The 12,525-nt window shown below is 39.9% G+C and overlaps 1 protein-coding gene across 3 annotated transcripts; it reads left to right on the top strand.

The window, feature by feature from the left end:
* Nucleotides 1-1,178: 1,178 nt before the first annotated feature.
* Nucleotides 1,179-3,528, top strand: LOC109239288. 3 transcript variants are annotated; one of them, XM_019405828.1, is made up of 3 exons: nucleotides 1,179-1,281; nucleotides 2,271-2,965; nucleotides 3,152-3,528. In XM_019405828.1, exons 2-3 carry the CDS (start codon nucleotides 2,357-2,359, stop codon nucleotides 3,362-3,364), a joined length of 822 nt encoding a protein of 273 aa, XP_019261373.1. In that variant the 5' UTR covers nucleotides 1,179-1,281; nucleotides 2,271-2,356; the 3' UTR covers nucleotides 3,365-3,528. The 3 variants fall into 3 exon arrangements, with proteins under 3 accessions (XP_019261373.1, XP_019261375.1, XP_019261374.1); XM_019405830.1 differs by lacking the exon at nucleotides 1,179-1,281 and adding an exon at nucleotides 1,297-1,319; XM_019405829.1 differs by lacking the exon at nucleotides 1,179-1,281 and adding an exon at nucleotides 1,433-1,727.
* The last annotated feature ends 8,997 nt before the right edge of the window (nucleotides 3,529-12,525 follow it).

Raw genomic sequence — 12,525 nt, forward strand, 5'->3', positions numbered from 1 at the left:
GCAAATTCCATCAGTGAGAAACTTAGCCTACGCGATCGCAGACCTACCCACGCGATCGCGTATAAGGAAACAAGATTAGTGACACCAGAAAAGTTCAACAAAACTCCAAGTCAAATTTCCAATCCGTTAACCACCCGAAATCCACCCCGAGGCCCCTAGGACCTCAACCAAACATACCAATATGTCCCAAAACATCATACGAACGTAGTCGAACCCTCAAATTACCTCAAACAACATCAAAAACACGAATCGCACATAGATTCAAGCCTAATGAACTTTGGAACTTCTAATTTCTACAACCAGCACTGAAACATATCAAATCACGGCCGATTGACCCCAAATTTTGCACACCAGTCACAAATGACACCACAGACCTACTCCAACTTCCGAAATCGGAATCCGACCCCGATATTATAAATTCCACTCCCGATCAAAATTTTAACTTTCGCTATTTCAAGCCTAATTCAACTACGGACCTCCAAATCACAATCCGGGCACACTTATAAGTCCAAAATCACCCAACGGAGCTAACGGAACCATCAAAACTCCATTATGGAATCGTTTACACATAAGCCAATATCCGGTTCAACTTAAGCTCCCAACTTTGAGACCAAGTGTCTCAATTCATTTCGAAATCTCTCCGGACCCGAACCGACTAACCCGACAAGTCACATAACAGTTACAAAGCACAAAAGGAGCAGTAAATGAAGGAACGGTGCTATAAGTACTCAAAACGACCGGCAGAGTATTATATGAATATCCACAATATAATATTTGCATAACAAAATTATACATGTGCAGAGAATTTATTTTGATAGTTATTCTCTAACTAATGTTGTAGGGAGGTGTGGATATAAAAAGACTGGTTTTATTGAGAGTAGCTTGAAATTTGTAGAAAAGGCAAAACGCCATATTAAAGTTCAAAACTGAGTTGGTAGATCAGCCGCATAGATATCTGTCCACATAAGCCCAGATTTGCAGTGAACCCAAAATTTTATCTTGCCATGAGCAGCATAGCATTTTGAAACAGAGAGGCCGAAAAGTGCGACGTAAGACCATCTCTTTTTACTAAACAAATTAAAAGGCCTAACAAAGAGCTCCTGGTGTACTTGCTATGCTTTTCAGACACTTCCACGTACACCCTTTGACACGTAGAAATGGTTACACGTGTTCGTTTTCTGAGCAACTAGATTATGATCAAGGCTAGGAAATCTCCCTACTTGTACGTGTCTTTGTCTTTTGTAGTAATATCACCATCTGCAATTTCTTCCTCCAGCTACTGTAAGTTTAGTTTCATCATCTTTCTAACTTTTTACGTGGTATATTCAAGCTTCAGCACTTCCCTTTTCTCCTTTTTATCTTTTTTGTTTAATCCAGTACTCCTTACTTGTAATGGCTATATTACTTATTTTCTCTGTAATTTTTATGATTTGATTATAGATTCAGAATTGGAATATGCTGTGTCACTGCGATGTTTAATTTCGTCTTTGTTGTCTTTAATTGAAGCACTAAGTAGAAATATATATCATTGCAGGAAACAAAAGTAACATAGTACATCTTTTTTCTCATAGCAAAAGAGGAAATTACAGAAGTCTTCGTCCAAAAAGAGGCTCTTGTTTGCAAGTTTGTTTAATTATCCATCAATAGATTCTGAACTAATATACACCAAAGCACTTGGGACGTATAATGGCTCAACTGAATAGCTTCCAATCAAGGGTACCAACCAAGTTAAGGCTCATATTCAATTTCCCTAAATAAACCAAATTTAGGTGTAATAACCCTATAGCCAATTTTGACTTGGTAGACTCATCTGCTGCATCATTTCATGGCATACAAATTCATGATTTCAGCGTTAGAAGTTCACATATTATCTCAAACATGTTGAAGTGTGATCATCTAATGGTTTAACTATTGTACTACTTATTAAAAGTAATTACTTGATTATGTTTTATTTGATTTTTTTTCACGGTCCATGCAAAAACTTCCGTTTTGATCGTATGTGATAGTGAGACTTGAACCAAACTCTGTTACAATAATATTTAAGTGTGTGATGTGACCATCACCTAAAAAACATTAAACGGTTATAGATTATTATTTCATCCTATCATCTGAAGGGAACCTTGGCGTAACTTACAATAGACCATTGTGCTCCGGCCGTTCTCCGGACCCCGCATAGCGGGAGCTTAGTGCACTGGCCTGCTTTTTTGATTTCATCGTATCTTCCTAAAAAAAAAGAGAGTTGAGTGCTGATTTCTGTTTTTTTTTTCCAGGAGGACAGGTACATTTGATACAACTTCGTTTTCCATAGGCAGTACTAGAATCTCACAAGACAATTGAAGCCATAGAGAAATTAAAAATGTCAGGGGTATCATTAGCTGTGGCTCCTCGTTCAGAGCCAGATCATGAGACAACATCTTCCTCGACAAAACCTCAGCAAATTAAAGAACGAAATCCGCAGCAACAAGCTGTGGGTGTAATGGGATCACTTCGTGTAATTGAGCTGCAATTAGTCGCTTTCATTATGGTTTTCTCTGCCAGTGGTTTAGTACCTTTACTTGATCTGATTTTCCCAGCTCTTGCATCTGCATATCTTTTACTTCTTTCACGATTCGCCTTTCCATCTCTAGGCAGAAGTTCAACTTCTCAGGAGATATTTCAGGGCACTAAATTTTTTCGTCTTTATATGGTTGCTGGCACTACTGTTGGATTGTTCTTGCCATTGGCCTATGTTTTGGGTGGATTTGCAAGGGGAGATGAGCATGCGGTCCACTCTGCTACGCCTCATTTGTTCTTGCTCTCTTTTCAAATTCTAACTGAGAATATTATTAGTGGATTGTCCCTCTTTTCTCCTCCCGTTAGAGCGCTTGTTCCGCTTCTTTATACAGTTCGGAGGATCTTTGTCTTAATTGATTGGATAAAACATGTGTGGATCAACAAGACTTTGCCCGCCAACGCACAATTCAAGGTAATTAATGTACATTGATTGATTTTATCACCCCGATATAAGCGGTAGCTGAGCCATGATTCTCGTTATTAGGATGTCAACATCAACATATATTAGTATATATACGTAATTTAAAAAAAAAATTAACATTTTAGAGGAGGCTAAATCCAAGTAACTTACCTGTTGGAATTTTTGTTTTGCTTTCAGGATGTCGCATGGTATTGGTTTGGGAAGGGGCTGGCAGTGGCTAATCTGGTGTACTTTTCAGTCAACCTGTTTGGTTTCTTGATTCCGCAGTTTCTGCCACGGGCTTTCGAGAAGTACTTCAGGGACAGGAATGAGGTTCACACTAAGTTAGCTGAAGATAAGCAATCCCAAGCTATGAACAGAGCAAAACATACAGATAAAAAGGCAGATTAGCCAAAACGTGCAATGTTTTTGATTTCATTAGTATCTGGTTAATAGACTCTTTTTATTTTCAATTTCTGTTTGTGTTGTGCTATATTTTAGTGATGCACGGAAAGCGTTTTTGTTTGATGCTCATTTGATGTTAATATCATGATCCGAAGAGAATGCATGAATTATGTTTCAGAGTACTGGAATAAGAACAACGAAAGAAAAAGGAACTCGCTGTATTTGTTAATGTTAATTTGACAACCACCTTAAAGAGATTCTTGTAACATTCTTGTATAGGGTAAAATCGCTTTACATTAAAGCTGGAATCACAGAGTGACACGTGAAGTGGGCGGAAGATGAAGCTAAGTGAAAATCAAGAGGACAACAGTTTCGGTTGACACCGGATGGTTCCCGAATGGAATATTGTCGATGGGAGGAAATGAATATTTGTCAACCATATGACATTCAATGAAAAATATTTTTATTATTAAACAATATGTGGCTGTCACATAGTATTTTGGCATTCATGACATGTTGTTATATATTCATCAATTATTCTTATTATTATCATTTAAGAGGGGTTTTGACATTCATGACATGCCGTTATATATCTATCAATGATTCTTATTATTGTCATTTAAGAGGGGTTTGTTCCTATGACCTTGTTCTTTATAGGTCCCTAACCCCAAGGTATAGCTATAAATAGTGACTTCAAAAATCACAGTAATACACGAAAACTCTGACAAATTTATTTTGCACACTATTTTCAAACTAAAGAATATTTTATTTTTGTCTAACGTTATTTTTATTGCTGTCTTCGTAAACCTTGCTCCCGGAATTATTAAGTTATGTACTATTTTATCTCGATTTCAACTTGCCTTGCATTTTATTTAATTCATTTATCATTTTTGGGATCAAATCGATTCGTTTGTCTATAAATCACACTATAAATTCAACTGTACCGTTTTATGGGTAAAGAGTTTGGCGCCCTCCGGGGAGCTTAGACAGCTGCGTAATTGAATTGATCCTTGCATCTATTACTATCGTGTGTGATTGTTTGTTTCATTGCAAAAATAAATAAAAAAGGCAGCTAATGATGTCAACATCATACACAACGTTGAGGCGCAAGAGAATCTGCCTCAACATAAGGAATCGATCAGTGACACCCGCAACGAGGAGGACGTAGTAACTCCGATCCATGGCGGGCTTTATCCCCCGGGAGATAACTTCCAAAGACGCCGAGGACGAGAATGTTGCTGAAACTGTTAGGATCTTGAGGGAGCAACAAAAGGTTTTGTTGCTATCATGGGCCGTCTCTCAATGCAAGACCAGGCCATGGCGGAATTACTGAAGCAAACATTATAAGGCCCCTCCAATAATAAGAATGTAAATGGCCTTGTTTTTCCAAGCGCTCCCGCAAATCAATCATCTCAAAGGGTTGAAAATAACACCCTGAGGGGAGAAGTTGGCTTCAACGGAATTGGGGTGGATCGGCAATAGATCTGGTAGCAACAACAGCAATGATCCTGATCACGTGGACCTATGCCTTATAAAAAGAACTAAGCAGTCGTTGCAAATATAATCCGATTTACAAGTCCGGAGTCGAATCCAATAGGGAATTAATGTACTAATCACAACTGTTAGTTTCGCAAGAATTAAAGTAATTAACTTCCAAAAATATTGAATAATGATTTGAGTGTTTACTACTAACAACAAGGTAATTAAAAAACTATAATTTCATTACTAACAAAGCAAATGTTATAGACAAGATTGGAAAGGTCTACGGTTACGATTTCCCCTCTTATCGGAATCCTCTCTATTACGTCTCCTATAAATTTGCCTAGATACTCTCTACCGATCGTGAGCACTTTAGGTGTCGTAATTCTCTTCCGAGCAAATACAACAATTTACTACACGTATTCTTCTGAACTACGCTAGCTAGCACTATCACTAAGATCACACCAAGGTTTCGTTATTCCTAATCCCACCTTTGAACCCTCTTTATTGATCCCTCATATACGTTGGGAGTGATGTTGTTCAACAATTACCTAAATATGTACCCTTTTTCAAGTAATACACACTAAATAAGCATAGTCGATTGAGGGCCCTTCAATCAACCACAATAATCACATAGTTGAACAAGTAGAGAAAATTCAATGGAAAATTTATATTAAATGCAACAAAAATTTATCCTCCAAGAGGTTTCATCAAACTCTAGAATAAAGAGTTAAGCTACTAATAATTGTTTACACAACTACAATATATGAATTCATCACCAATAATAGTAAAAGGGAAGAAGGAAGATAAAACTTGTTTCCGAATCTTCCGTCTTGCTCCTTGCTTGTTCTTGCCTTCAAAGATATTGTGTAACCCTCAAAAAGTCATTCTTTGATGTATTTATATGACTTAGGGTTGCTAAGGGGCGGAATTTTCCAATCCTACTTCGGCTAGGAGAAGCTGGATTCCGCATCTGACTTCGCGCAGCGCGCGAACTTTGACGCGGATTCAGCTTTTAAAATTCTTCCATTTCGCGAAGCGATCCATGCCTTTGCTTCACTTCGCTTTTTTGTGCCTTCACTTTTCTCCTTTTTCGTGTCCGTTTTCGTGCCACACATAAGAATAGACGAGCTCTCAGTCTTCAATTTTTTCTCCTTTTTGCAATAACTTGATATCTTTTGCTCCATTATCATTCAAGCTCACGCCTACAAATAAGAAATATGTAATGAGTATAATTCACTTCAAATATCATGTAATAACCGCATTTCACACGACAAATGAGATGAAAGTACACTCAAAATCATACACTTTTGGTCATTTATCATCACCCCACACTTAGACATTTGGTCGTCCTCGAGCGAATAAAATTAAGCTCTTAGGCAAGAAATACATTTCAAAACATACTCAAGCATCACATCAATGACAATGGTTTATATCAACGCTTAGAACTTAGCATAAGCACTCTTCATACTTTTCCTCAAGCTTTACGTCATGCCAAGACTAATTACAATAATTATGTGACTCTATCTAACACCCTAGCCTCAAAATCTGACTACAATACATCCCAAACTAAAACTCGCTTCTTGTGCCAACTTAAAAACCAAGGACTTTACCAATCTTTCGCAAGTCATGTGCCCTTACCAACACAGCAAAGAGAGAAAGTAGTCCACACACTCAAACATAAATTTCAGTATATTTTAAGGACTCTCCTATCAAAAGAATTCGCTCACTCTCGCAAAAATAACTCATATGCCGCCCAAGTTCATACCATAGGCTTTCCCGTAGTGTAAGACTTGACTAAATTAAGTTCGCACATACTCAGATCAAGTGGAACTTTGTAGGTTGTAATGTAGGCTAAGGGAAGGGTATGATTTGAAAAAAAATAGTGACTATCCCTCCAAAGCACTTTAATACACTACACTCTCAAACACCTTCTCATTACGACCAAGTGAATATCATGTCGCGAACCAATACACGATTAGGCCCTTCTTCTTTAAGCATATCATCGCGTAGATGCTTACTAGCCCGGATCATACATGGGAGGTGTGCTTCCATGTCTGTTTCCTTTTTTTTTCACTCCCATTAATTTTTGGTGTTTCTAGCTAGTAATTCATTTAAACACAAAGCGCCTTCTTGGCCTTCCTATGGTTCCACTCAAAAGTTACCCGGTCTCTCTATTTACTCATATAGTGACTTAAGTGCTTTCGGAGGTAAATGGTGAATAAGATTTGATTAAGAACAAGGGAAATTTAGCTTGTAATGTGGGTGCCAAGGAAAAGGTTTATAGGCTCAAAAGGGTTGACTATGAATAATATTAGCACTGGTGGACAAAAAATGGCTCAATGGTCAATCAAAGAAATGCCTATATCATCTCCTAGTCTAACGATACTTAATCATTTCGTTTCGACTCACACACGGGGCAAGTTCTAGACTAGCTCAGGATGACATGGAGTACAACTCAAACTTCTCACCTCGCACAATGCGCATGACTTACTTAACACGGCTCGAACACGGCTCTCAAGTTAAAGCACCTAAGCATTGTCATCATAAAACTAATCCATATAGGAAGTACACCACAAGAGTCAAAAGATGAGAGTCAGAGTAAAGTCACATATACTCTCAAGCCATAGTCACAAGACTCAAGAAGAAAGTACTCAACACAAATGCTCCAGCTCTAAGCCCCAACATAAAATATGTCAAAAAGCATAGATACTCAAATTCTTCCAATTCCATTATCAGTTGGGAAAAAAACTTTTTGTATTTTACTTTAGACTTTAAACCCTCAAGAAAACTGTCTAGGCAATCCGTCGTCGGGCAAAGTCCACAAATTCTTTTACAAAGTTTGAGAAGGAAAAACTACCTAAGACTATCCGGTTCAAGAAAATGGCATCCTCGGGAAAGAACCGTGGTTTAAAGAAAACCTGGGATTACGCCAATGAAAAGCTGACTACAATTATACAATTACAATGGCCTTGAGTGTGATCTTGATAAAATATATAACTAGAAATTAAACACATGCCACAAAAATCAAATTCTGACACCCCCACCCCACACTTAAGAGAGTGCATTGTCCCTAGTTGTAAAATATCACATAAGCAAACAATAAATAATCAATAGTAGAGTGGGTGTCAAAAACTCCCTCGTCATATCTCAGGCTACGAGGGGGGGACTGGTAGCAAACCTCGGTCCGCACTGTTGATGGATCCTCCAATGCGATACCAGATGTGTCAACGGCTGCTATCATCTCACCCTACCTTGTCGGATCAGGCTCCCCAACAACAGCCTCTCGAACCTTTGTCGGCTCCTCAGTAGCACTGCCATCGGTAACACTCAAAGTAGACAATTCCGCATCCCCCAGCTCCTCAAAGTCTGTCTAGAGTCCAATGTGTCGTACCTCTCTCTGTCCACGAACAGCCTCTAGCAACACAATGAACTGCTCTTGCATCCACTGATCTCTAGTCTCCTGTGCGCCTAGCAAAGCACGGTCTCGTGCCTCTAACTCTACTCGCAACTGCTAAAGTGCGCCCTCCATATCAGTGATGTGCTCACCATGGCCCTTTTTCTTTATAGTCGCTTCTGATGGGTCCTGAACAGAGCAAATATCATGGACCGCCAACTCGGTGCTTCAAAAAATCTCATCTTCCTTCTCAGTCAATTTTTATTTTAGCAAGCAACGCAGCCAAAATATGCACAAAGTAGAGCGTCCACTGCATGTTCTTTCTGGTCTTCGCCATTTGACTTTGCAAGATAGCTCCAACGTTCACCGCAATACCTGTTACGAGGGCATATGGCAAGCATACTCGCTTCCAAATCAAAATAGACTTGTGCGTTGCTGGCATGAATCTGTTGCAGACCCAATTCAACCATATTCGAGCCTCCTTGTTCATGTATGTCTTTATCAACCCATCAGTCTCTTCTCAATCAGCTGGTCCTGATCCCCCATACAAGACCTCAAGTATGTGGTTCGTATTTGGTCTTTGCTCTCCAGTACTCTGAGTCGGACTGCGCAGGTATGCGGTAGTACTTATTTATTGCCGAGGTAGAGACATCAACTTGAGTCCTACGAACCCAAACACTATCATTACCCCCGTCAGTGTCCCAGTTTACATACAATTCACGCACAAGAGTCTAATTTTCCTCGCCCTTTGTGCCTTGAGAAAAGCGTGTCCACCCATTCTGCTCTTTTACTCGCAAAATACCCGTATAACTTGACCTGGTAGCCTCAAAATTCAATGGTCTTTCAAACAGTATCGGATTGATATACTTACTCTTTATATGCTTCCATTTGTTCCACGCACTTTCACTCACAAACTTCGTTTCCCACACGACCGTAGCACTCGGAACACTCAGCTCCCCTTCACCTTTTGGCAACTTAATCACTGCCGCCTCCTTATCAGATGAGTCATGTTCAGATTCTGACTCGACAACCTTTTTCGCCTTGCCCTTTCCTTCACCTCAGCAACTTTCCGTTTCTTAGCGGGTGGTGGCTTTGAAGCCCCCTTTCCAAATTGTACTGGAACCTCTCTTGGCCTAGACGTCCGTGCTTGACGCGCCCTTTGCTGTATTTGTGCAGGACGCTCAGTGCTCAGATAGGTGGCCTTAGGGTCCACCTTGGAAGTTCCAGTCTTTTCCTAATCATGCCTAGCCTTTGTTCGTGCCTCTGTATCACCTTCTCCGCTACATTCTTGTTAGTTGGTGGTTTCTTTGGGGGTGGGTTACCACTACCATCGGCTTTATGGCTTCTAGTTGGTGTTTTCGAGACGGCCATATCACCTACAAAAGATACAAAACACATATTAGTATAATGTATAACATTAAGTTATAGCGGCATACATCGCACCCAACACGTAGCCCGAAAGCGTAAGTGTGCAACCAGGGTACAAGTGCCTACTACAACTTGATGACAGTGATATAAGGTTACTTAGCATTATTGAAAACAAGTGGGTAGGCCGACGCACACGTCATGGGCAAGTCGTGCCTAAGTTGGCCACGGGTTGACATTTGTTCTAAAATGAATACAATTCAAGTGAAAAGACCCCCAAACGGCTACCCTGCACTCAAGAGATGTTCATATTACCAAAACAATGAATCTTGCTACTTAGAATTCACAAAACCTATCAAAGTTCTCATTCGGGCAATTTTTCAAGCATCTTATGTGCATAATTTCTACCCTCAAGTTTCAATGCAAGCAACATGTGTTTTGCCCTCCTAATTTGAGTGAGGTGGTGGAAATTGTAGTTTACACCTCACTATGAATAAAAATAACAAAAATCTAGAGAAAACTATGCTCCAAAATTTAATATTCAGTTACTCTACCTAAAATAAACCATAACAAGAAACCACAAACAAGAAAAATAAAATACAAACACAAAGTTGGCGCAAGGGACTAGGTTTAGGGGAGTTGCTTCTTGGGGTGGGGCTTAACAGAAAAAACCTAAGAGGGGAGGGAACAGAAGAATGGAATAGTAAACGAACAAAGAAAAGAAAAATAAATAAATAAACAAAATACTTACCTAAAGCGTTTCGGGGAGGAGGCAGAACAAAGAGTGGGGATTGGGAATAACGGAAAAAGTAGAAAACGGGCGTGATGTTTTGGACTGGAAGAGATGGTGAAATTGACAGGGTGGACATGAGGGAGATGAAACAGGGGTTTGGGGTGTTGGAAGTAATATAACAGGAATAACTATTAGCTTTGAAGAAAACAAAAAGAAAAAAAAATATAAAGAAAAATTAACAATTCGCGAAGTGGGGCGTGCCATGCCCCAACTTTACTATTTTTTTCGTGTGTGGCTGGCCTGGGCCGCGTCTACCTTCGCGCTAGACGCAGATTGCCAATGTTGGCGATTTTTTTAGCTGTTCAAATTTAGCCACTTTTCGCCTTTTTAATGATTTCTTCATCCCGAGTCATTCCAATTTGCACAATCTCATTCTTGTAACATTTATAAACATGTCAATATTTTCACAATTGAAAATCAAACACGAAAAATAAAGAAAAACATAAAAATTGGGTTGCCTCCCAACAAACGCTTGATTTAACGTAGCGGCACGAAGAATTACAACAAAACCATGGGTTGCCTCCCAAGAACCGCCTGATTTAACGTCGTGGCACGACTCGGTCTATCCCTTATCAAGGATCTTTCAAGTAGAAGGTCGAGGTCACTTTATCTTCCTCAACCATTGTCACGCCCCAAACTGGGGGGCGACACCGGCACCCAGTGCCTCACATATCCTTGCGTACCAACTTGCAATTAAAGGACTCTGAACATATGATGTCATACTTTGGCCATGGGCCACATTGCAAGACAACAGCGAATGCTGACTAAATGTCAATATAAAACTGGGCCGACAAGGCCATCATAAGTATTACCGCTGACAAACCAACCAAATATACATACAAGGCCTGCAAGCCCAACATACTGCACTAACTGCCACGATATGTCTACAAGCCTCTACTGGTGGATATAATGTGATGGGAACAGCTCCCCGACCTACTCATAACATATATACATATATACACAAGATGTACATAAAGCTCTAGACCCGACAACTCCGAAAGGCATGAAGCTTACCGATCAAGCTGTACTCGGGCAACACTTAATGAGGAGGCCTACCCGTCTATTTGTCTGAACCTGCACGCACGAAATAGTGCGCCCCCAGAAAAGGGACGTCAGTACGGAATAATGTACCAAGTATGTAAGGCAATATACTGAAAGCTGAAACTGAACTGATAATATAATAACTACAAGTAGCTGGAAATCAACGATAATCTGAAGATATGCTTACCTGCTGATACTGACTCAACTCTCTCAATATAGTAAGTAAAATAGTTGTCCGGCCCTATAAGGCTCGGTATATATATATAACTGCTCTGCCGTAGTAGGCTCGCTCATAGGAGCTCGGCCATACTAGGCTCTGTATCTCGACCAACTGGGCTCGCTCATAGGCGCTCGGCCATAGCAACCTCGGTATATAGCTTACCATCTGATCAGAGGTTGCCCAATAGGGGCCTGCCCATCGATTATAGCTCGATGGTAATGAAAATTCTTTAATACTGTATATATATAAACTCTCTGCTCTTTTGACTGGAAGAAGGAAATACTCAATTGAATATGATGTCCCGATAAGGAGAATATTGTAACTTACAAAACTAGGAAAATGTACGTAACTTGCGAGACTAGCAAAATATACGTAAAAGCTTATACGCATTGGCCCACAGGGTGCCCCAATAGGGCCCGAATGAAAGACCCAAGCCTACATGAATGACATGAACCATCAAAGTCCTACAAATGAAGACTTTGCCATATCAAGCCTGCTTTCCTCGATAAAAGCCCACAGAAGGGCCAAAGCACAACAAGCCTACTCATCATCAAAGCAAGTCCAAGCCCATGCAAAAATGACCTCATTGTCATGGGAGCCCTTTCCTTACTCCTCAATATAGTCGCAGGTTCTATACATTAAGATTTGCAGCACCTATTCAGGAGCTGTAGGATATGAATTGTTCTTTATGCCTCGTTATCACTTGTGTAATGAGGAGATCATGCAAAAGGAAATAAGGCCTTAGCCTTAATATACCTGGAGTAGGAAAAAGTCTGTATGATATGCTTGGAAAAGGTTGCACCGTACTCTGTTAAAATCGCAAAATTTTTACGTTATTAAGCTTCCCATAATCCTCGTTGGATTTTGGTTGA

The sequence above is a fragment of the Nicotiana attenuata genome, unplaced genomic scaffold, assembly GCF_001879085.1.
Source record: "Nicotiana attenuata strain UT unplaced genomic scaffold, NIATTr2, whole genome shotgun sequence".
In the NCBI taxonomy this organism is placed as follows: Eukaryota; Viridiplantae; Streptophyta; class Magnoliopsida; order Solanales; family Solanaceae; genus Nicotiana; species Nicotiana attenuata.